We start from the raw sequence: 26,207 nt of genomic DNA on the forward strand, positions 1-26,207 counted from the left end.
GTATTATAGCCTTTTAAGTTTATTGTTCTTCCTATTTTTTGTTCAAAAGGAAAATAATTGTTAAAGGATCCTGAAAGCATATTGTTTGGGCCTAAATCAATATGACAAGGCTGCAAACCGCAGTCATACAAGTGTACTTGTGATTTGCTAAGAATGAGAACTGTGGTCCTTGAACCTTTGTCAGCTGTAGCTACACCAGCCCATGGAGGAGAGATATTACTGTAGTTCACCCATTCAAGCAGATAAACAGGAGAAAGCAAGTGAGTGCAAGAAAAGCTATTATATGACTGACCTTGAGTCTTTTCTATTTCATTTAGAGCACAAGTAAATTATTCACAGATTTATACATTTAATTATCATTAGTTACTGATGAAGAACTTATCTAATAACAGATGAGACGTAGAAAGAATGCACATTTGAGAACTAGTACAATGTATGAGATTGGACTTGACCCAGCCCTTTCTGAGTACAGTTCTCTTGTCCATTTATTTGGAATGAAAGGAGAAAAGAAATGAACGCATTGCATCTCATGTTGCTGTGTGGTATACATAGTCACATATATATGAAATCTGATAAAGAAGGAAATGCATTTTTAAAATGAAGCCTTTGCTTTGTATTCAGATTTGACTACCATCTACCCTTCTCCCAGCTAGTATAAAATATTACTGCTGGCCTTCTCTAATCCTAAGTGTTGAGAAATAATTTTAACACCTTTTTTTGTTAGGTACCCTATGTATAATATTTAAAAGCAGGTTCACTGTCCCACATTGTTGTTGTTGTTGTTGTTAGAGACAGAACTTCACTCTGTCACCCAGACTGGAGTACAGTGGTGTGATCACCACACACTGCAGTCTCGACCTCCCAGGCCCAAGAAATCCTCCCACCTCAGCCTCCCCAGTAGCTGGGACTGCAGGTATGCACCGCTATGCCTGACTAATGTTTTTCATTTTTTGTAGAGATAGGTTCTTGCTATGTTTCCCAGGCTGGTCTCAATCTCCTGAGCTCAAGAGATCCTCTCGCCTTGGCCTCCCGAAGTGCTGGAATAACAGGCATGAGCCACTATGCCTGGCCACAATTTTAAATTGAACTTATTTTAGCAGCATCAATTTCTTGATTATGTTAAACAACAGAAATGATCATATATATTTGTGTGCTTACTTTTCTGCTTTTCAAAGAGATTTCTAACAGATCATTTCATTTACTCAGTTTGCATATGTAGCAGTTACTCATACTTTAATGATTTTGGGTTGCAAGATCAGTACTCATGAGATCTCTTTCTTCCCATGCACTTTGTCAACCTCTAGTATATGTGTGGTGGCATCTTGGATTTGCCCTCATGGCTCAATTAGACAGAGTTCCCATAGGTAATGATAACTTTTTTTTAACTATAATTTTTTTGTGAACAGAAATTAAGCTAATTATTAAACCAGCAGGAAAACAGTTAAAAAGCTGTGTTTTATAGATGCTTTTGTAGAGCTAGGCTAACTAAGCATCTCTGTGCAAATCAATTTCTTTTTTACTACATCCTGAACCTCATACTTCCTGGCTAATATGACCCTGGTTTAGTCTTTACACCTTAAATTTAATTCACCCGATCTCTGGATTTATTATTAATTCTGCTAGGAACTCTCTCTCCCTCTGGGCATTTGAGCAGTTTGCTTATTAATCAGCTAATGTGGTAGGCTCATCTACCTCGCTACTCAGTTTATACCTCATTTCTCAGTTTTCGTTAGGAAGAAAGAGCCTTTCTTCCTCACACAGCAGCTAGCAAAAAGAAAGGTCCCTCAGTCACTTGAATCTGGGCCCCCTCCCCCATCTTCTACAACTAGAAAGGATTCTGTCTCCTTCCACACCCACCCTCCACCTTACTATCTTTATACTTAGTGGGCATCACGCCTCACACCCGAAAGTTTCCCTGAATAAAACTGGTTCCTTTCAGCCAGTTTCAAGCACAGATGAGGTCACAACTGGTAAATGGAATGAAAAAATAAACCAGTAACATATTTAGCTCAAGTAACATTCCAGGTAAATATTTTAAAACTCGTTAAACAGGGTTTGGGGAAACCATATGAAGTGGTTTCTCCTGGAGGTCAACTTTAGGGTTTTTCAAATGGTTATAAAGTGATGTTTTATGGGATAGCTTTTATAGAAGGGCTGTTTTGAACTTGTATTAGAGGAAATGGCTAGCAGCAACCTCCCCCACTCCCACAGAAGTACAGTGAGAAAAACCCAAAAGACAAATAATAGACAACCTGTCTCCTAACATAGGGGAGAACAACGATACAGCATAACAAGATACCATCTCAACTTTATTTCTTATCTATTCAGAAGATTTTAAGATGGGGAAGCTCGAGAGAAATTAGTTATTCCTTCCATTTAATTCAATCCAATAAATGAGTGTGGAGTTCCTCTTCCTTTTAGAACTCTGACTTTGGTGTAACAGAAGGACCTTCTAGGTAAATGGGTAACAGAAATAACAAAGATTCAATTTCTGCCTTCAGCAAATTCAAAATCTTGAGAGAAAGTTATATGATATGATTATTTGATAACTCTCTCTATATTCTGATAGAAGAACCAGAGGGATATAAAAGACAGAAAGGTAAAATGGGATGGCATATGGTAACAACTGGAGGCTTAGAACCTGGCAGATCGGGGTCACCATGTTGGATGAATGTGAAGGGTAATTATGCATGGAGAGGTCATAAGAAGAATCTTAAATGAAGCTTCTAAGGATAGGCAGGATTTGACCAGGTGTAAAGAAAAAGGAAGCTCTAGGCTTATGCCTATATAGAAATGAGATATAAAAATAAACAACAAATTTGGAATATAATAGTGTATAGCTGGAGCGTTTATAGTTGACTACAGAAAGTTTCCTTTGCAGCTGTTTGCCCAAGGTTTCACCAGTGCATATGACTTTGTATTTCAAGTCAGGCCTTGGTGATCATAAATTAGTATTATCACCTCTAGTAGTGTCCTAGACCTGCAGGATACAGCATTTACTAAGACCAATTGCTGTCTATAAAAAGCTTCTTTGTCTAGTGTAATATGCAGCCAGTTACTTGCTGCTTGTTTTTTGAAACAAGTTTAATAAACCAGCAAAACAATACCAGTGGGTTTAAAAGTAAAGATGCTTGTTGTCATCTGCCAGGGGCGTACTTGAAAAGGTAGTTTGCCCCCTGGCTCACCTCCCATTGTTAAATCTAGTCCCTGCTACAGTATCTCTTGACAGCTGAAAAATGCAGTTGGGACAAAGGGAATCTGAACAGACCATCCATCATCCCCTTCCTGCATTTCTTAAGGTTAGACACACTCAATGTACCACCCAAAGAGAGCAAACATGGTCTCTAGTGCCCACTGAGCCACCAGCTGCTGGCCCCTAAATAATTATTATTTGTTCGTATTTAACTTAGGTTTTAAGGTTGAACTGACTTTTCCTACCAACTAGATAGTCAGTTGACAACATTAGTTCTGGGATATAATGTGCCCATAGAAATAGTGTTGACCAGTAGCTTCCTTGATATTAATGCATTTCTGAAACCAAGTGTTTGTGTCTATGAACAATAAAGTCAGGTCTTGAGTTGCTGACCTATTTTCTGTTGTTTACTTTCTTGTCAAGGTCCTCTCCTCCTCAAAGTTATTTTAAAGCCGGATCTTACAACAATAGATTCAGTTTCACATGTGAATCGGTAGGCTACCTTTAAAGGAAAATAATTTTTTCTAAAAAGAGTAATAACATAAAATACATGTCTTTGATTATTTTAGATGCCTGGAACCATTACTAATAATCAGTTTCATTCAGCAAAAAACTGTTCTGTCAAGTAATACATAAAACCTTTTGTTCATCCTTAGTATAAGGCCAATCAGTAGGAAGAAATCCTGTTGTAAATTACATCCTTAGTATTACTTATCATTTTATGTGTTTAAAGTAGGCAAAGGATGCTTGGTCAAATAGATGGATTTTGCCACCTATTTTTTGTTTGTTTGTTTTTGAGATAGAGTCTTGCTCTTTTGCAGGCTGGAGTGCAGTGGCAAGATCTCAGTTCACTGCTACCTCCGCTTCCAGGGTTTAAGCAATTCCCCTCCTCAGCCTCCCAGGTAGTTGGGACTATAGGCATGCACCACCATGCCTGGCTAATTGTTTGTACTTTTGTAGAGATGGAGTTTCACTGTGTTGAGCAGGATGGTCTCAATCTCCTGACCTCGTGATCTGGCTGCCTTGGCCTCCCAAAGTGTTGGGATTACAGGCGTGAGCCACTGTGCCCAGCCTGCCACCTATTTTAGTTAGCAGAAAAGAGTGTCATGCTATTAAGGAATCAAGTATTTATCAATGAGACATTTCAATACTGGAGAAAAGTTTATTTTCTTGCATATATTAAGTATGTTCTTTACAATCTTATTGTAATACATATTTTTTTACTCAGCAAATACTTTTCCTTAAATATTGCAAAGGTAAATTTCGGAAGAGTCCATATTCACATTCTGAACAAATGGAGTTTGAAATGAAGAGTTTTAGTTGTCTGTTCAGAGCCATTATTAGCATTTTGGGTAATCAGAGCTTTTTTTGTTTAGCCAACATATTCTTTCTTATATGTCTATTTTACTTGCTATCAAGTATTTTTTGGTTATTGTACAAACCAAACTTAATGACCTCAGGTGCTAATATGTCACTGATATTTACAAATTGTGAAATAATTGTGATTATGGAATTTTATTATTGTTTGTTTGCTTGTTTTGTCTATTTTTTTAGCTCAGGAAAAAGCAAGCATTTTAAAATACTAAACCTTGGCAATCTTGTCTTGTCTAACCTCCTGGAATAGCACTCCTTAGCATTCTCTAATACTCTCAGATACAGAATCTTTCTCATAGGAGTTCTGTCTTATGTTAATTGAGACAATTGATAATTGGGTTTTATTCTTTATTACAGGAAAGCAGGCTCTTCCTGAGCTGGAATTCCTCTCTAACTATACGTTAGAATCCTTTTGAGCTTATAGTAGCATTTTACAAGTCTTTATTTGAGACTAAATTTTATTTATTTTTAGGTTACTGGAAACCTCAATGGTTTGAATGTTTATGCAGTATCATGGTGTCCAGTGGAAATTTACTTCACCTGTTTTAGAGTTCGCCAGACAAACAGGACTAATAAGAGGTGTAAAGAGATTTATTATAAGGTATTGGCTCATACAATCATGAAGGCTGAGGAGTCCCACAATCTGCTGTCTGTAAGTTAGAGACCTAGGAAGGCTGGTGGTATAGTTTGAAGGCCTGAGAGCCAGAAAGCTAATGGCTTAGCATCCATTCTGAGTCTGAAGCTCTGGGAACCAGGGGTGGCAATGGCAGAAGGAAGTTACCCAGCTAAATAATCACAAAGAGAGAGCAAATCCTCCCTTGTTCCACCTTTTATTTATGCATAAGCCCCCAACAGATTGGATGGTGCCCTCCCATTTTGGTGAGGGTGGGTATTCTCTATTCAGCCCATGAATTCAAATGCTAATCTCTTGTGAAAACACTCTCAGACACCCTCAGAAATAATGTTTTACCAGATATCTGGATATCCCATTTTCCAGTCAAGTTGACATATAAAATTAATTCTCTTACTTTCCAAGCATCCCAATATTCTAGGGATATATAATGCACTTAAAACAGAGTTATGAGTCAGTCCATTGATACTACCCAGATCTTATTCTGTATTCCTAAAATGATGCTAAGTACAAGAAGGCAATACCAAGTAAAAATAGGAAATTCTTTGCCCTATAATTAGAAAAACAAAGTAAATTCATGTCAATTAGGAAGCCATAAATCATAGTAATCTTATATGACATTGAATTTAAAACTAGAAGAGCACTTAATCAAATGCAAAATGATTCTCTGGCTAAAGATGAGGGGGAAGGGGAGGCGATTGTGGGTGGAAGATGTTGAGTAGGCTCAATGAGCAGCCTTGATAGCAGAAGAGTTGGAAGGGTATAAGAGAAGATAAGGGCTTTTAGGCTAGATGATTGAGCAGGAGAAGACGGTAAAGAGATTGTTCAGACTGGCTAAAAGTGGAATGCTAAGCAACATATTCAGCCAGAGAAAATGGGACCAAATCTTGGAGGCCAAGGAATGCTGCTGTCACTTCCATAATCATTGTCCTGCAGCAGTTCATTTGGGGTCTTCCATCAAGCAGCAGTAGTGAAAATGGTGGTGTCAGCAGTGGTGCTGGTGGTTTTAGTAACGGCCAGCAGTTACTGAGCTCTTATGATGTGCCGGGCTCTTGTACTTCATGTGGATTATTGTATTTTAAGGCATTATTATCTATTTTACAGCCAAGAAAAGGAGGCATAGAAGAGATTCATAACTAACCTGAGGACACAGAACTAGTATGGGTAAAGCTAGTATGTTGAGTCCAGGCAATTTTACACCATATTCCGTATTTCAAAACACATCCCTGTATTACCACTGGACAGTAAGTAGCTGCAGAGAGCAGCAGTTCCAATGCATCAGTCTACATTTTAGGAGGGAGGTTGATAACTAGAGTCCATCCAGAGAAGGATAATTGGGAAAATAAAGAGTCCTTGAATCTCTGTGAATGGAAATAGAGATGTCAAAAAGATAATCATGTTTGTGAGATAAAGTGGTAAATTGGGCTTTAGATTCCCCCCTTTTTCTCCTTTTCCCCAGGCACAGTGGGCTGAGTCCCCTCACCATTGTATATCAGCGATTGAAGAATTATGTACAAATGTTTAAGTGGATTACAAGATTATTCCAGGTAGATGGAACTATTTTTATCTGTGACAAAAGAGTTCCTAAGAGATGTCATTCACTGATCTTTTTTAAATGAACCACCATTTGCTTTCATATTGCACTAAAGCAATCCTTGAAGATCAAGTACAGAGAAAACAAAATCAGAGTACTTATCAATTTCTGCAGTTTTGATTTTCCACCAAACACATGAGATCTGTTAGAGACTTCATGAAGTGGAAGAAGAGGAAAAGAAGTGGTGTATAGTCAGTCCTGTTATTGGTCAGGACCTAAACAACGGAATGCAGTATTTCTTCTGCTCTTGAATCTTAGCTATAGTAAGATACCCCACTGTTTTAATAATGGTGTTTTAGGAACAAAACCCACTTCAGTAAAGGGAGATATTCATTCTAAGGAGGAGTCTGATGTCAGAAATGTTAAAATATCTAAAAGCTTTTTATTTTAAAATAGTAGAAATAAGAAGTAACTTCTGCACTCATCTTTACAGAATCTTGTAGAGCAGGGGATAAGACAAAACTGGGCAAATATTAACAAAGGCAACATGATGTGTGAGTATTTGGGCTCTAAGAGGTGAGGGAGGCGTGAGGAAGATGGACTCAAAGGTCAGGCACAGAAAAAGCCTAAATGAAGTTGGTGGATGTTGGGAGGAGAGAATTATAGTGTCTAGACTTTGAGTACTCATATCAGGTTAGCCCTGTAATGGAAACATTACAAACATGCATTTTATGGAAATGCATAAAATTATTCCTAGGTTTATTACTCCATTCTCATATTGCTAGTAAGGAACACCTTAGACTGGGTAATTTATAAAGATAAGGGATTTAATTGATTTACAGTTCCGCATGGCTGGGGAGTCCTTAGGAAACTTACAATCATGGCAGAAGGCACCTCTTCACAGGATGGTGGGAGAGAGAATGCAAGCACGGGAAATGTCAGACACTTATAAAACCATCAGATCTCATGAGACTCACTCAGTGTCACAAGAACAGCATGGGGGAACTGCCCGCATGATCCAGTAATATCCACCTGGTCCCACCCTTGACCACCTGGGGATTATTACAGTGCAAGGTGAGATTTGGGTGGGGACACAGAGCCAAACCACATCACTACACCTGTTAACCATCCACGATCTTGGCATCCTGATCCAAGAAAACCTACCTTCTTCACCCTAATAAATCTGTCTCCAAAGACCCTGACCATATAATTCTACCTTCCATTCTCAGGTCCAGAAGCTTCCACCTAATGTGATGGGTGTCTTCACAACCTTCTGAGTATTGACCATCTCTCTTGTTGTAGCTGAAGATGCTTATTAAGTGTAAATGATACAGATGCTCTATCCATCAATTGCCCGCCCTTTAGTAAGATGCACAGATAATAAAGAGTCCACAGTTATCTCCTTATAGGCATTATCTTAGTAAATGGTAAAGTAGCTATTAAACTGGAACTTTATGGTTTATAAGATGTTATGAGTTGAGCTATGCCTTTGAAATCTCTTTCTCATTCTCAACATGAAGTTCACCACTAGATTATAAAATTAGCAAAGGAAAAGAATGACTTTCTGGTCACAGATTTCCTTTGTCCCCACATCTCAACACAGTTGTACACATATTGTAAGATCTTAGTAAAATCATATTGAATGTTCTTTTTTGTTGTTGTTGAGATAGAGTCTCACTCTGTCACCAGGCTGGAGTGCAGTGGCGTGATCTCGGCTCACTGTAACCTCTGCCTCCCAGGTTCAAGCGATTCTCCTGCCTCAGCCTCCCAAGTAGCTGGGGCTACAGGCACGCACCACCACACCCAGCTAATTTTTTTGTATTTTTTGTAGAGACAGAGTTTCACCATGTTGGCCAGGATGATCTCAATCTCTTGACCTCATGATCCGCCTGCTGCAGCCTCCCAAAGTGCTGGGATTACAGGCGTGAGCCACTGCGCTCGGCCTGAATGTTCTTATTTTAAACTTCCCTGTCTTATTGTATTGCTCATCGAAGCTATTTAGGGTGAAAGAAAAACCCCAAGTTTTGAAGCTTAGTCTCTGAGCCTCAGGTAGAGCTGACAGCCATTCACTTCTGTTCTGCATTTACTTGCCTCATTTGAGTAAACTTCTTCCTGCCTTGAAGGACTGTACTATATGCATGTAGACTGATTACTATGCAAATCTTCTTTGCTTTTATTCTAAGAATTGAAAACGTTTCTCATCAGACTATCCTCCTCCTCAACATAACCCAAATAGACTTTAAAAAGGCCAATTTTGATTATTTTTCTAGTCTACTTTATGTCAAAGATGCAATTCAGTTCTCTTAACAGTCTTTATATTCTAATTAAACTCTTCCAATTTGCAGTTTTTGTTCATTTATTCATTCTTCATTTATTCATAAAAGCCAGATTTGACCTAGATATATAGTAGTAGATGACAAAATATGGAGCTGCTAAGCCCCATTCTCCCAATGAATAGTGTTTATCTTTTATTTTTATAGCTGTAAAATATTTATATAAACATACCATAGTGGAATAAAAACAACAATCTGGTGCTAGTGATCTTCACTGTGATTGACACATATTACTTAACTATACATTTAGTGTGTTTGTGCAGAAATGTTTCTCAAGGATTTTCTAACAGGTGATGCAATGGAGGTTCTGAGAGATGAAGAGATGTGTCCAAGGTCCTGTACCTAAATCAGGGAAGAGCAAAGGCTAGAACCTAGGTCTCCCACCTGACTGCTAGTGAATTGTTTTGCATCCCTGCTTCTTTGCTTGTTTTTTTGCTGAGGGAGAATTGTTTTGGGAACTATAAAAAGGACTCTGTTATCATATGTCTAGGGTCACATTGTACTGTAATAGAGTATGTGGGGTACCCTGGCAGTGGTAGGACAGTGGGTCTTTAAATGGGTCTTTAAAGTGGGTCTTTAAAGACAATAGGTCTTTAAATGTGGTAGACAGGGTATCAGGTTAGATAAGAGTTTGGGTAAGCTGCATGGTCAGATAGACCCAGATTGAAATTCCTGCTCAGACATTAAGCAGCTATAGGACTATGGGCAAGTTATTAACCTCTGTGATCTCCAATGTCAACACCTGAACTTCTTGTGCGGATGAAATGACCTGATACTTATGATGTGCTTAGCATTACACCTCACACAGACTAACACCCTTAATAAAAAGTTAACTATTCTTAGATATTACATGTTTATCTGAGTTATGGTTATTGAAAAACCCATATGTGCCTGACGGTAAAACCAGGATTACTGCAAGGGGAAAGGAAAAGATGACAGTCATGTTTTTTACTAACTCTTATTGGAACATACAACAAGCACCTTCTTTAGAATTAAGATACACACACACACACACTCACACACATACACAGTATGCATATGGTGTATGTCTTTGTGTGTGTGTGTATATTTCTTTGATTGTTTTTTACTTTATCATGCTGCCTAACAGAGGATTGTTTTTTAAAATATGAAAAGGACTCCTACGTGTGTCTTTAAGTCATGTTGTAGGATAGTTGTGGATTGGGTAGTCCTCTTGAGATTCTCCTTATTCTTAAATATCAAATTAACAGAGAAAGAACAATAGTTTTACTTTGTGGTGTATGGACCTTTGCAAATCAGTAACAAGAAAATAATCTATTATTTCCCACACCATCCCACACTCATACTTAATAATACTCCTCCCACTACTTTGTTTTTTAGTCTTTCCCTTACTTCTCCTGAAGCCAGAGATGAAAATATAATTTGCCAATATACAGCCAAATTTGTTCTTGGAACATATTGTTCTAGATTATTATCTTTCTCACTTACCACCAGTATGGTATATTGCATTGTTATAAAACAAAATCACAAACAATTTTCAGGTCAGTACATTTTAGTAAAGTCAATTTATTACGTTACCTGTTTTGTAGATGAGTTACCTGATTTGTGACAAATGCTTGGACTTATATTTGATTGTTAAGTCACTTCAGACTCAATTCAATTTCATTTTCCTTTTTTCACCCAAGTGCATTTTCCCCATTTTCCTCCTGAATTTAGGATGGCAAGTGTATACTTTATGCCTTGCAAATAAATTGGTTTCTGTGTAATCATGATAATAAATCAAGCCAACTGGGTACTGCTGCCCATATCAAAGTCTGCAGCTTCCTAATACATGCCAATTAATTCTCTTCATGAAGCAATCAAACCATCCCTGCCTTCCTGGCAGTGTCTTTGATGTTTCCCTCACCTTTTCTTAAACATCTTAAAGAGAAACATGCCTCTGTGAAATGGTTCAGCAGCTTTTGATTTTCAGCTTCTAATTCAATCATGCAACCTGTCATTCTAATTTCTTTTCACCTGACAATTATCCTATTTCTTTTCCTGCTTGTTTATTATCCACTCTGTGGATCATGTCAATAACAGTTTTTAAATCATTGTAAATTATAATAGTTTGACACTTATTTGGGGAAGCCTTATTTTTGACAAGGAGGAGGAAATTTCATATCATACTGTCATAAATTGGGGGTCAACTCAACGTAAATTTCTCTTCTCATTAACATTTGAGAGAGAATGCTTCTAATATAAGACTTTAAGAAAACAGTCACTAAGATTTGAGTTTAAATTGTTTCTTCTGGCGTTACTAGCTGTATGAAAGCACAGACCTTCCCAGATAAAGGACCATAATATTTTGTTAGTGTTACAGTTCATGATTTTAGTTACATTTCTTAGAGCCAGAGTCAGACAATTGGACATTCTGATTCACTGTAGTTTGTAAGCCAATTTCTTAGGTACCTTCCTAATGAGTAGGCAGAACTGTATCTTTTAAGTTCAAAGGAGTAGAAAATCTACATCAGAAGAGACCAGGATAACATCTGACCTGGTGTTCTAAGTGGGGTGTGGTAAGTGTATCTCTTCAGAAAATTACAGACATGATTTAGAGTTATTTTAATTGGTTCCTCTAAACAGGCCGTCAACAGAAAGTCAGTTTCTTTGTAAATTTAGCTGATGTAAATGGAATGCCAGCATCCTTTCATCACAGGACTGAGTGCTTGGTGATGGAGGACAGAGATGACTGAGCATGCTTTTGTAGTATCAGGAAGCAAGCAACCTAGAAATACTCTTAAGTGGCATACCATCGTATTCTGACCCTAACATTGTGCAGACCTTTTTTGTTTTTAATCTATGACTTGGCCTAGAGCACACACAACTGTCTCAAAGGTTTCACTGAATGCATTTCTTATAACGTTCACCTGTGTGTCTTTATTCCCAACTAGATAGTTCTCTCTCAATACTTTTTTGTTATCCCTGAGTTTCAGGAGAGGTCCAGGCCATTTGTGATTATCCCATGAGGAACAGTTAAAGGCAGTGGAAGCCCTACCTCTACAGAGGCAGAGATTAATCAGGATGGTATGGGCTTCAGGAACAGAGGTTGGGAGAGCAGGCAAGATAGCTCACTGGAAGCAGGACTCAGGGACTTCAAAGATTCTTCCATCTCTAGGGCCCCTGTTCTGCCATGGCTAGGAAGGCAGGGCTCTTGTGGTTAGCTTTTGGCAGTAACTATATTTATATCAGAGAAAGGAAAAATTAGGGATGTGTCATAGCTTTTGTCAGTGAATACTGGCCCTGTCACTTTAGGATTAGGAATTCGCTTTACTGTTCATCAAAACAGCTTAGTGTAATGGTGAAAGCTCTTGTCATTAGATAAACCTGTGTTCAAATCCTTTTCTGGCCATTAACTATCTGCTGATCTTGGCAAACTACTTCAGCTCTCTGAGCCCCAGTTTTCCTGTCTCTAAAAATAGTGGTAATAAAATCATAGCTCATAGGAGTTTGGAAAGGGTTGAATTACTTACATGCCAGGTAAATGGTGAGTAGCAATAATTGCTGACTACTAATAAGTACTGGTTATAGGTATATAATAAGTACTGGTTAATAGGTACTGGGCTTAGTGCCTTATTTTAATTATCTCCTTTAATCCTGGCACCAACCCTGCGAAGGCAGGTACTAATATTATTATCCCCATTTTAAAGATGAAGAAACTGAGGCCCAAAGAAGTTAGCTAATTCACACACCTAGTAAGTGATAGAGCCAGTGCTTTTGTTGCAGAGATCAGTATCAGAACCCTACTCCATGGGTGAAATTTTACAGCTCCTCGAAGTCAGGATCTTGTGTTATTTATCTTTGTATCTTATGTCCTCTTTTTGGCCTCAGAAGCTAGAGCAGTATTTTGTTGTATCAGATGAGGTCCCACAATGTAAAGATTAAAGAATAACTTTCAAACAGCTATAGCCTCAACAATGCAATGGAGAGATGCAATGGGCCACCTTGCAAAGGAGGAAGTTCCCTGTCTTTGAAAAGGTTCAAGCTGCGGCTGGCTGAACCCTCAGGTCCTGCCTAGCTCTAAGATTTTCTGATTCATTCATCTCCCCGGCATGCCCACATTACATAAGGTGCCTTTCTCTGCTGGAGGAAAAGGGGAAAGAGTACACATCCGTGGGTTGTGTGTTAAATCATTCAGCCTTCACTCCTGCAAAGTAAAATCTCCGACTCAGGATTCTACCTACTGTTATTGTCTACGCTTTACTAAATAATCAGATTTTCATCTCCACTCCTATTTTTAGTTTTGAGAAACTAGTTCAGTTCCTTGTTAAAAAGTATTATAAGCGTCATGTCGCACCATTATTAAGAAATGTATTTTACAGTATGAATGTAGTGCTAGGTGAGTTTATATAAATTATTCCATGTTTGAGAAGGAACCATTTGGTACTTGTTCTGAATACAATTGTTTAAGAGAAGAAAATTGCAGACAAGCAGTTTTGTTCCATCCCATTTCAAAACCCTTGGCCTTGTCTAGGCAGCTAGCAATGACGACTACCCTGAAAATGGAATTACTGTGATACTTTCTAAGTACTCGAGTTCTTTAATTATTTCCAATATATTGCCAAATGAAACATTTATGAAAAAGCTTACAATTACGCCAAGTATCTTGAAAATTTACACTTACATTGGTGAAACATCAAACAGTACAGTATATTGTAGTACTATTTTTTTTTCTGTAGACAAGAATTCTCTTTGCTCTTATTTTTCATGACTCATCCTTCCTTAACTTATCTTTCTTATCCTTTGAAACTTTCTTTTCAGAGAATCAAAAAAGCTTTCTTCATCTTTTTTTTTGTCAATTCACAAGACCTCCACTTTTGAATAGTAGAAATAATGTTGGTTTTTCCACAGGGATTGGTTATAAATTCCTTCTCCATGCCAAAGTACACTGGCCTCTAGTGGATACCTGTCTCAGTTGTAGTTCATCTTGATCTTGCCTTAATTCACTTATTGTAGCACTAAATCACATATTTTAATAATATTAATAGACTATATTAAGGAATACAATCAGAATTTTGGAGGGTTTGAAGTAGATTTTATCATGAAATTGATTAAACTTTATGTGGATAGTCATATACTTAGCAATGTACTTAACAAATTTAGATTATTTCCTGCAATTTGTTAAGATGTAATTGTGATGTTAATTCCACAGTACTTTTCATTTAACACACATTGCACTTGAAGACTTAAGGCATATGTAACAGATCATTATAGAAATCAGCCCAACTTACTCATGTCAGAGAAATAAGATTCTAATAGGATACCAAATTATCTCATATTCCCTGTGCATAGTCCTGATTAAGAAAAAGAAAAGCTAGCATATTCCAAAGCAGTATTATTATAGTAGGATTTTTTAAGTATAAAATTTAGGAAAATCATCTGTTTAAAAGTTTGAATCTATGTCACTTTTTAGAACTTGCAGTTTAGTATATTTCAGTATATATACTATATATACTGGTATATACTTGCTGGTATATACTGAAATATATGGCAAAGGATTCATTTCAATTTTCATATGTGGTCATTAAATGGTAAAAGCATATTCATGTTTATTCAACAATCTGCCATTAATTTAAGTGTGAAAAATATTTTATTGAAAGAGCTACCTAAATTCTTATTGAAAACTCTGCCTATCAGTGAACCAACAATTCAGCCTTGAGTTTATTGATAAGTGACATCTGGTTTTGGTTGTAGGTTGGTTCTGCCTCAGGGTCTCTCATGAAATTGCAGTCAAGAAGTGTGCCAGGTTCACTGTCATCTCAAGACTTGATTGATTGGGACTGGAGGATCAGTCTGCTTCCAAAATGACTCACATGGCAGTTGGTAGGAGGCCTGAGGCCTTGGTTCCTTGCTGGATAGAAGTCTCTTGAGCATTCGTCCTTATGGTGTGGCAGTTGGCTTGCCCAGAGTGAGTGATCCAAGAGAGAGAACAAAGAGGAAGGAGGCCCAATACTCTTCATAACCTGGTCTCAAAAGTCGCACACTGTCATGTCCACCATATTCTGCTCATTAGAATGGATCACTAAGTCCAGGCCATGCTCCAGAGGAGGACGATCAAGCTCTACATCTTGAAGAGAAGAACATTAAGGGATTTGTGAGCATATTTTAAAACTACCATGGAAGGAGATCTTCAAGGGAGAATTTGTCTCATGTTTAAGGAATGTGTTGCATCAGGATGTATAGAAAGGACATTTTAAGCTCTGACAAGGATTTGAGCCAAGTTGGCCAGTAGGGTGACTGAAGGTGTTAGAGTGGTAGATTATAGGGCAAACCATATGACACAGTAGATCTGGAGTCACATGAGGGTTTAGTATTACCAAATGTGTGGCTTAGAGGAGTTACCTAATGCCTCTATACTGTATGCCATCTGTAAAATATGGAAAGTAGTTACCTTCCTTACAGGGCCGTGGTGAGATATCAGTAAGTTAGGACATATAAAAGATTTAGGAAGAGACTGGCATCTAGTAAGTGATTAAGAAGTGTTAGCTACTTCAGCCTTAGTTGGCCTTAGTATGATTGCTGCCATATGTAAATTCATGCTGTGTAACTCTTCAGTCATTTTTGTAGCCTGAGAAATCCTACTTGTGTCCTTCTCCAAACTTGCTTGGTTTCTTTTCTCTCTCTCTCTCTGTAGCTTTATTCTGCATTCTGTCATTCACACATGCAACAGTTTTCCAATCAAATATTTCATTATATGCAGAAATATTTTCAAATTCTGGCCAGGCATGGTGGCTCACACTTGTAATCCCAGTACTTTGGGAGGGCTAAGCAGGAGGATCACTTGAGCCCAGGATTTTGGGACCAGCCTAGGCAACATAGCGAGGCTCCATCTCTACCAAAAACTTTTTAAAAAATTATCTGGGCATATGGCACATGCCTGTAGTCCCAGCTACTCAAGAGGCTGAGGTGGGATTGCTTGAGCCTGGGAGGTCAAATCTGCAATGAGCTGTGATCATGACATTGCACTCCAGTCGGGGCCACAGAGCCAAGATCACATCTCGTAAAGAAAAAAAAAATAGATTATTTGAGGGAGATTATTTGAGGGAGAGGGAAAATCTGAAAGTTAGAGAGGGTAGCAACAGTATCAGGAAAGATGCACTGGTTTGGAAAGCATCTTCCAGGATATTGATACATCTGTGTAGTTGTAGGAAATACATAGATTAAGCAGTAAGGACAGATGCTGTTCTCAGATACATTTTGTCTAGTAAGCCTAGTGTTTTTAAAAATCCAGAATTTTGGCTTTTGAAAACTGGAAAGATCTGGGCATGATAGGCCTACATTCCCATGGCAACAATTGGATGGATTGTGTAGCAACTGCCCCTTTTGAAAAGGCATGTCCTTGCTGGTATGTCAGAGTATTTTCTGTTGTCTTAATCTAATACCTCTCTACTCATTTACTCACCTGCCTGACACTGAGTTTGAAACCACACCTTCCAATTAAAATTAACACTCTGCAAGTCAGTTAGTCAATATAATCTCCCATAAGAAGTACCCCCAACATCAAGGTACTCGATACATCTATAAAAACAGTCATTTGGAACTGTAACATGGAACTGGGATGGAATTCCTGTTCTCACATCTGCGGAGGCGGACATTAGTCTTCTCAACTAGGTGACAAGAACTTTAGAGTCTAATTAGATTGCATAGTACAAAAGGGAACTCATGTAGCAGAAATAGGCATTACAGGAAGCATCACCTACTCAAGACAAACAAAAAAATGGGAGACGACCTCAGCTAGCCTTGAACAACACAGAAGACCATCCAGGTTTCCTGGGTAAGAACTTTGACATGATATTCAAGGCAATCATGAAAATAAAAAGGAAATAAAAAGGTGGCACATCAAGACATTTACAAAAATATTTTTGTCAACCCAAGAAGTTTCTACTTTGATAGGACACAAAATAGACATTAAACAGGTTAAAAACTATTTTTTGGATCTAACATACTGGAAAACACATGTTCATGCGATAAACCCATACTGAGAAACATGTATGATAAGATGGATGAGGTAGGCATCTGCAAACAGGGATGTTTGTCCAGACATTTCAGAGAATAAAGGAGAGTTACAGAGCAGGGAAGACAAAAGGAAGCTCTAGCATATCTGGAAAGCAAATGCTTGTCTACGTTGTAGACTTAGGTACTGTGTGTGTATCTGTCTTTACTGAATGCTGCTCAATTCCTAGAAAAGCCATGTGGAATTTGAGAGCTTTAGTTTCCTTCCCCACAGTTTTTCTTGGTTGTTAAGCCATCCTATACATATTCCTTTTGGGAATATTTTTTTGGTTGACTGTTAACAGCTCAATGACACAGTTTATTTGCTTAGTAGAATAGAATAATGTAGGTTTTGAGATAAATGTGTGGTGACTACCTGCAGCTGGGTCACTGGCATTTTATGGAAGTTAAACAACACCTTTTGTTCGAGGTTGCAGATCTGCATTTTTAAATATTAACCATCTTCTCGAGTTTGTCTCCATGTTACCCATGTTCCTTCTTTAGACAGACTAGGAGACCACATGGGGATTCAGTCTTATTGAGCCCATCTTTCATTATGCTGAAAATAAGGATTGCAAGTCACCTTCTTCATGGTCCTTCCTTAGTTCTGTTTGTGGCTAATAAACTAAATGAAGCCATTTTAGTGCTGAGAAGCTCGTTTTCACCTGACAAGCCGTCATCTGTCATTTATAATGGACAGGACCCAAGATAATAAAGCCTTTAGCTTGTTTTCCTTTTTCTGCCTTTAACTGGGGTGTAGATCCAGACAGCTAATGAGCAACAATTTCAGATTCTTAGGTATTAGCCATGTCCCAAAAAGAGCCAAGGGAAGAAATGTTTGTGCTAATACTCATTTAATGGCTTGTGCTGAGAATGTGCAGATTTATTTGACTTTTATTTCATTGTGTAACCCATGACCATGGTTATCTTGTGGAGAGGGGGTAACTGAACAAAATATTAACCTTCCAGTTCTAGAAGGTTGAATGGATTTTCCCAAAAGCAAGCTGGGTTGGTCAGAATGGCACATTATCAGTCTTACAAGGAAACAATGGCATACTCATCTCACAGTATATGGAGGAAAGTTTACTTTTTAAAATATTGATAATGACGGTATATGTGGGGTTAAGGGAACCTCGGCTGGCAGCCTGGGATCGCTTCTGTCCCAAAGCTGAAAGAGAGAGAAGGAGGTGACTACTTGACCAGAAGAGAATATCCTGTAATGAAGACTTTCTTGAGATGCTCAGATACCTTCTGTGGAGGAAACAGCCACCCAAGACAATCGTGCTGGGAGAGATGGGGGAATAAATGCCCCAGATTCCCTCTCCTCCTGCCAGGGTTCCCCAGATGTCAGATCCAAAATGAACCCGTTAATTTGTTCTCTCTTGTCAGCCTCCCAGGTCCAAGAGGAGGTTGCAAAAGAGTGGAGAGGATCTGGAGAGGTCCCTGACAATTCTGCAGCACAGCTAGGTCCCAAATCATGATATTTTGATAGTCTGTTTAACATGTGCCTCAGAGAATAGAATATTCTGGAATCCTTTTGGAAAAGGAGTCTAATAGCTAGAGAACTCTTCGAGGTCCACGAAAGATTAACCATGGATGAGAGAAGGTGTGGCCAATCAATGATTTAGACACTTTGAGGTAGAAAGCATTTTGTTCAATTCATTACTTAACAGGCTGTGGGGGAGTGCTCTGCCAATGTAGTTTGTAATTTGCTCCAGACGTGGTATACTGACATTTGCTGAACAGCTAAATAAATAGATCTGAGTTCCACACAACAGATAACAGCAAGATCAGACAGTGATATTAGTAATTTTAGAATATTGTCTACAGCTGAGAATGTTTTTGGCAACAATGACACTTGATACTGCTGGTCAGTGTAGAATGAATTCTACAAGATTCCATTCCTCCTGATATTAAATATTACCAGGCACCAGCCCTGCCCAGGCATTTCAGAGGAGCCCTAATTGAAATGGGATGTTGATAATAATAAATAATAAATGTTGTAACTTTCTTGCATTATTGTTTATTTGGTTTTCCTCTTAATTTACCTGAATTTAAGTTTAGATATTAATGAATTTTTTCAGCAGTGACTGAAAATTCTGAAATTTCAGAATTTAAGATTCTGAGTGTGAGGTTTGGCATTAGAGTCATTTTACTGGAATGAACAAAAGGTGGGGATTTGGGGAAATGAAATGGAAACTTCTTTTTGTAAAGAAATTTGGCAGTAAATTGCCTTTCACAAATATACTAGTGAGATTTGTAATGAATAAAACATGTATGTGTTTTAAAAATACTTTTACTTAAAATAATTTTAATATGAATTTTAGCCTATAAGAAATAACTTATAGATCACTGATATCTTCACTGGAATCTTAAGTTTTTACTCTTTCCAGCCAGATATTTATCCACTAGGGTTTTGATATGAATCTTTATCAACCCCTTATTTTTCCAGAAAACTAAATGATCAAATAGGTTTATTTGAACAGACGCCTAAAACCTCAGAATCATTATATTCCACCTTTGTTTTACATTAGATTTGTTATTTACAGAAATAGTGGGTTTTGCCATTAACTAAATTTGTCCTCATTTCTCTATGGTGTGAAGTGTGGATCTGTGTGGTCCTAAGTTTTGGCTCTCCCTGCTTAGCTATCTTTTTTTCTAATTGATGTTAATCACAAATAAAGGAGAAGAAACCACTCATAGAAATATTTTTTTCCCTCTTGCTTATAGGGACAGTAACCCTGTGGAGACTGATATGTTGCAATGATAGATGGATAGACATCCTGTTTATAGATTAATAAATGGGTCCTTCACCAAGTTGCCAATTTTATGGGTGTTCTCTATATTAAGTCTCCAACAAATGATGATGGATATTTACATGCATCAAGATGACATAAGTCTGAGATGATTGGACAAAATGTGGCTCAGAATGTGCCAATAAATATTCTTAATCTGCACCAATGTAGCTCCCATTACAAATAAAATAGAGATATTGCGTTATAAGCAATGAGTATCCTGCTTTGAAAGCAATTATCTGTTAAGCTGGAAAGACAGTTTTGTAACCAAATATTTCTGAACAGTCAATTCTAATAGCTGATTTGTTAAGAGAGAATTATATACCTCTTTTTTGAAGTCTTTTGATGCCCTTTTATGAAATAGTATGACCAAAATCTCTTTGCTCTATTTTTTTTTTTTAGCTTTGAATATCTCTGTGGCCAAATTATACATTATGGTAGTTTTTGCATGATTTATTTTAAACACACAGCACTCAAAAAAGAACCTTACATTTGCCATTCTAAATGTCCAAGTGGTTTTTGTTTTGTAATCATGACAATGGTTCTGATTCTCAGTTCAGAAGGATGTGGGAACTATTGCTGGAAAAAGCAGAAACTGTGTTTGTGCTATTCCCCCAAATTTCTGTGCCCTTCAGTACTTTTAACTCCTTGTCTCCTGTTTCTGTTTATAATGCCAATCAATATTTCCATCTTCAGATTTTTCTTCTCCTGAAAATCCTGTTAATACCTGACTTAACCACTACTACCCTGTCTGCTGACAACTACAGAAGCATTTATATGCCACCCTTGGTCTGACCAGGGCCTTTGTAGTTGCTGTTCTTGATTGTGAAAGCCTTCTACTTTTGTAGATACTATAACTTTGACCTCAATAATGAAATGATTAGCATCTATGTAAAGAAGGACCCTAGATCTCTGTGCCACCTAATCACAAATATACCAGCTCCTAAACACCTTTTCTGACAGCTGTCTGCAGATCAAATTTCCAACCCATTGACGCTTTTGCAGAAAATGACTAAATTAAAGTGTTATAACTTAGAACACAGATGGTCTGCTAAAGCTCACATTAAGCTAGAATCCAAATTATTTGACCAGAAGCTTTTTTCAAGGAGCATTACTTAGGTCTAGTACTTCATAGAATATACTTTGGAGAACTTTGATTTAAGGAAACAGGTCCTTGTTTTGGGAGGAAGTATGGCTTTATAATATATATGGTGCAGTATTCACATTAATTTTTAACCTGTTAAGCTGTACCAGTATTCCTAGTGGAAGATGTCTTCATTCTATTTAGAGCTGGAAGTCTATATTTAAATTTTTTGCTTTACATATACCTAAACCTACATAATTAATATATTCTTGGTGGTTATGCAGGATGTGAATTGGATTTCTTTACTGCCTGATATTTTCTTTGTAAAAATTATTAAAGGAAGGGCAATGTTGACAGACTACACCATTAGTTGTAATTATGTGTAATTAATATGTGTCATGTAACTCCAAAGTTAGGGAAACAAATATATTATACACTTGCATTGACGCTTTCCTCCACTTCCGTGACAGACATTGTTAACAGGTCAAAGATCTCTGCCGTGGAACTAGAATGTGCCCCCATCATCATTCTCCAAGCAGCCACATACAGAGTTACCATGCCTTCCAGTGGCCATTCCACTGCCTGATATCTAAAATCTGTATTGCTGATGATGTCTCACCATTAGAATTTTTGTGACCATAATTTCAAAGAGCAATAGTGGCAACGGTATACATTTCAGTGTTTCAGAAATGGGGAGGAGGAGCTATCAGTCTGCAGAGAGAGGTCTTGTTAGGAACATCTGTTTCAGCTCCGGACAGAGTTTAGTGTTTGAAGGCCAGGCCCCACTCTTGTACCTTCATGACCCCTCCCCAGCCCCATCTAACTAGGAAATGCAAACCATGAGCTCTGGACAACTCTTTTATCAGTAAACAGGAAATATCTTTATTTGTAAAGAACTAAAACCCATTGGTCCACAAACCTATAAAAGATATCTTACAAATCAAAAGATTGATTTTAATTCAGCAGCAAAATTTGAAAGCAAGAAATACTTGGGCACCAGAATACAGGACTCAGAAGCATGTCCTTGAAGCTTGGAAATAGGACCAACATGGAGCTGGAACTCTTGACTACTCTTAGGAGTCTCCGATTATAGAGAGACTGCCAGAGGGAGTGGAAAGAACATGGACTTTACAGTAGGACTGACTTAGTTTAAATCTTGACTCCATTGCCTACTGCTGTGTGACGTTTAAGCTCATTGAGTTTGTTTATTTACCAGGGAAAGTTGTAATACATAATTTCTAGCACCTAGGAAGATTAACACTCAATAAACCTTAATCCTCCATACAATTTTGCTTATTCTAGCAAGGAGTAAATTATAGAATATAAGTAAAGTGAAGAATATAGGAAGAAGAGAATAAACAGAGTAAGGACAGATTAGAGTCTAATTAGACCCATTTCCCTAGGTTCACCTGACTGCTCTCAGAGGTCAACCTGAATGGAAACTTGACTCTCCAACAAGTTACTGTGCCCAGAGGATCTATCCATAAGATGTCATTTCCATGCTATCAGTTCAGAGAAGTTGGAATAAAATGGTTAGTTCATCTCAACTGATGAATTTAAAATGCCCAAATCTTGTTTTGTATTAAGGGTGTTGTATAAGACATTTCCTTTTGATTCTGAGATTTTCGGGCAGGATCGTGAACTCACTAAAATTATTTCTTTTTTCCTTGGAAGAAATTAAAAGGGCAGAGTGGGAGGGTATCTTTCGAGGAATGCTGTTTTTCACATGTCAATTTTAGCTATTTTGGAGGTATATGAATTGCTTTATTCCAAGGATCCTGGCATTTGAATTCATACGAAAGAAAATAATTTCAAACTCCAAGAATATACCAAAGGTAGAAATGTGAGCCTGAGCAGCTTGCCAGAATTTCAGCAGAAGGCAAATCTGGTCCCAATTGAACCAATCTGTTGGTTTATTTGTATTATTACAATAAAGCCCAAGATTGCATTCCTCACCTGAATCACTTCCTTATTGACTGAATCCATTTAGACTCCCCTCTAATTTAGCAGAGTATTTTTTATTAAAGCCAGGCATACAAACATCAATTATCCAAGCTGCATCTTATTTCCTTCACCATTTATTTTCCTTTGTTGGCTGCCAATGGATTAGAAGACATGATTAGAATTCATCAGGAAAATAAAAACAACAAAAAAGAAAGAAAAACAGTTTCACAAAAACAAATGCTTAAACAAGAGCAACAACGTTCAGAATTAAAATAGCTTGTGATTTTTTTTAAAGTCCTTATCTTGACTAATATAAACATGCTTGCTTGATTTTTATCAACCCCGTGCTGCTGCAGTGGGACTAAATTAGCATTCCTGATTGGAATAGAAAAAGACAAAACCTAATAGTTGCACTTACTGTGCTTCTTGTGTATGCTACAGTATTTCTAAATACAATGCAGTACTTAACTATTTGCAATAACCATTGCAAAGTGGCTGACTTACTGTGAAAGTTTTCTATTTGTTCACTTCCAGTCAATGTCAGGGAGGAAAAAAAGAACAAAACAGAGGCTTTCCTTCAATGAACTTGTTACAGGTAACAGGTTTTGTTTTAAAGGAATGTTATTAAAATTGGTTGGACTCCTTTATGTAATTGTCCACCACTACTGCCTGGGTACCTTAGTGTTATCAGTGATGGCAAGAAAATAACAAAGAAAGACAACGTAATGTCTGAAATGTGCTATCAAAGATACATCAAGTGACACAAAGAAGGAGGGGTGATGGTATACTCGCCGTGAATTTGAGGGGAAATGAACCAAATCACATCTATATCAGGTTGGCAAACTATGACCTGTGGGCCAAATCTGACCCACCACTTGTTTTTGTAAATAAAGTTTTATTGAAATACAACCATGCTCATTCACTTACATATTGTTTGTCTATGATTGCTTTCATGCTGCAACAAGGGTAAGTAGCTGTAACAGAGACTGGCTCACAAAACCTAAAATCTGTACTGATAGAGATCTTAAAAGAAAAACGTTGTCAACCCCTGGTGGATGTCAGTGGCTCCCCTATCATTACCCAGCTGTTCCTGACTGCCCTGCCTGTGCTGGTAGGGCAGTCTGTTTCAACGTCTGGTGAAACAGACGTTGGTTTGAACTATAACTGCTTAATAACTAGGAGACCCTAAATTTTCTGAGCCTCAGTTTATCTATAAAATGGAGGTTAAAAATACATATATAAGCTTATGTAAATTCATTGTAGATGCTCAGTAAATGTTAATTTCCTGCCTGACCTTACTACAGTCTATGTAGGTGTCTTAAAACCAAACACTTCTCAAACTCTGTCATGGCATTTGCTCTATGAGACTCTGCATGATTTGCAAGGGGGTCCATCTCATTTCCATCACTCTACTTCTCAGGCCCCAGGACCCTGATACTCCAGATTCTGTTCAGTTTCTCAAATGCACCACCCTCTTTTCTGTCCCTCCACCTTTATACATAGCATTCTGTTGTCTTAAGATACTTTTCTCCCTCTCTTAATCTTGATCTACTTGCTGTCTTCCGGACTGCCCTTCAGACTCTAGCTTAAATGTCTCTGCCTATGAGAGGCCCTCCCTCACCACCTAGTGTAATATGGGTCCTGTCCTACTACTCACATAGGACCTAGCATTTTCCTCCCCTTCATAACTATTATCATGGTTTGCAGTTTTAGATATATAGAACCTTTTTGTCTAATTTTAAAATCTTTCTTGCTGGCTTAGCTACTGACTACAAGCACAGGGCCCATAGTAGGCCCTGAAGAATATATATTAAATTAATAACTTTTTATTGAGCAGTCTCGCAATATTTGTATTTCATTAAAGGGAGTCAGTGTCATGTTGAAGAAAAAGAGATGAATTTTTTAGAATGACAACGTACAGGCTGCATAATTTGACACAAGTTGTTTTTACCTCTCTGAGTCTTGGTTTTCTCATCTGCGAAAGGGAGGTAGGTATATCTGTCTCACAAGTGTATGGCAGAGTTGGCTGTGGTAATGAACATGAAGAGACTAAGCCAGCACTCATTATAGGGCTTCTCTAGGTTTGCTGGCTCAGAAAGATATTTGACAGTAGATAAAGCTGTGACCCCTGATTCTCCCAGATCTTCACCTCAGTCTGGGCATGATTGTACCCACCTCTGTGATACTCATGTGTTAAATGTGTTAGTACACATACAATAATTAGAATACTGAATACAACCTGCTAAATGCTTTGGTAACATTAATTATGGTTGTATTTGTGATTGCTATTCATATATCAACTCTTAAGGACCATGGACACTTTGCCTAGAAAAGTACACATTTCAGACAAAAATTCTATAGACAGCTGTGAAAAATTCACAGTTCCTCTGAAACTCACAGCCCTCTCCTGAATACATATGGTGTGCACTAACACTTGCCATTATCTGAAACTCATAGCCCTATCCTGAATGCATGTGCTGTGGGTTACCACTTGCCACTGGAGGTCTTGGAGGCCATATCCTGTAGGAGCAGGGTAGCCATGGGACTTAACGACTATTATTCCCAAAAATGTTGTGTTTGTGAATTCACCTGACTGGGGAATCCCTATTGTTCATCAGATAATCAAAAGGATCCATGTTCCAAAGAAGAGGTTTAGTATTGATTTTTGTTGGTTTGTTTCTTTGGGCAGTGGGGATGATGTTGACAGAAGCTTGATAAATAGCAAGGGCTATAGCTGTTCTTTTTTCAAAGTTTAGTTTTTACTTTTAATTGTGGACTAAAATCTGCAGCTAGAGTGTGTTTTGCAAAGCAGAACACCCACAGACATTTCAAAAACTTGCACATGGACTCCCCGACCACCTGCACAGCTGCCAGCGCAAACTTGCCTTGGGATCAGCTGTCTGGGGTCTGGGGACCTGGGCCCTGTATCTGGCACTTCAACTTCCTCATTAGATGATCTTTACTTTTGTGAAACAGTAAATAGCAACCCTCATAATTGTCACCCGAGAATTAGAAAAAGCCTCTGTTCCCAAAAGCACTTGGGATCTTCCGAGAGAGTCTCTGGGTACTTAAATAGACCTAACACTGAATTCTTAAAAAAAAAAAAAAAAAAAAATTCTCTTTGCCAGGGGGCTGGGGGAAGATAATTAAAAGTTGCTATTGGTATCGTGATGGAACAGCAATTAGTGGTTGTAAAATGAATGAACATGTGAGGCACACATTGAAAATTTGACATGCTTTATAAATGCTAAATAATAATAATGATGTCACGAGCCTTTCATTTTTAAACTGTCTTAATTTCATTCCCAG

The 26,207-nt window shown here is 37.8% G+C and overlaps 1 protein-coding gene across 2 annotated transcripts in view; it reads left to right on the plus strand.

The window, feature by feature from the left end:
• The window catches only part of SUCLG2 (succinate-CoA ligase GDP-forming subunit beta), a 281,206-nt gene that overhangs the window by 231,010 nt on the left and 23,989 nt on the right, over positions 1 to 26,207 (plus strand). The window contains exon 10 of one of the 2 annotated variants that reach the window (XM_023200263.2): positions 21,918 to 22,346. The exons of the other annotated variant lie outside the window; for it this stretch is intronic. Within the exon in view, the coding sequence (XP_023056031.1) occupies positions 21,918 to 21,995 (78 nt within the window). The 3' untranslated portion in view covers positions 21,996 to 22,346. Of the gene's footprint in view, positions 1 to 21,917; positions 22,347 to 26,207 lie in introns of those variants that run through there. 2 annotated transcript variants of the gene reach the window in all.

The sequence above is a fragment of the Piliocolobus tephrosceles genome, chromosome 2, assembly GCF_002776525.5.
Source record: "Piliocolobus tephrosceles isolate RC106 chromosome 2, ASM277652v3, whole genome shotgun sequence".
Lineage (NCBI taxonomy): Eukaryota > Metazoa > Chordata > Mammalia > Primates > Cercopithecidae > Piliocolobus > Piliocolobus tephrosceles.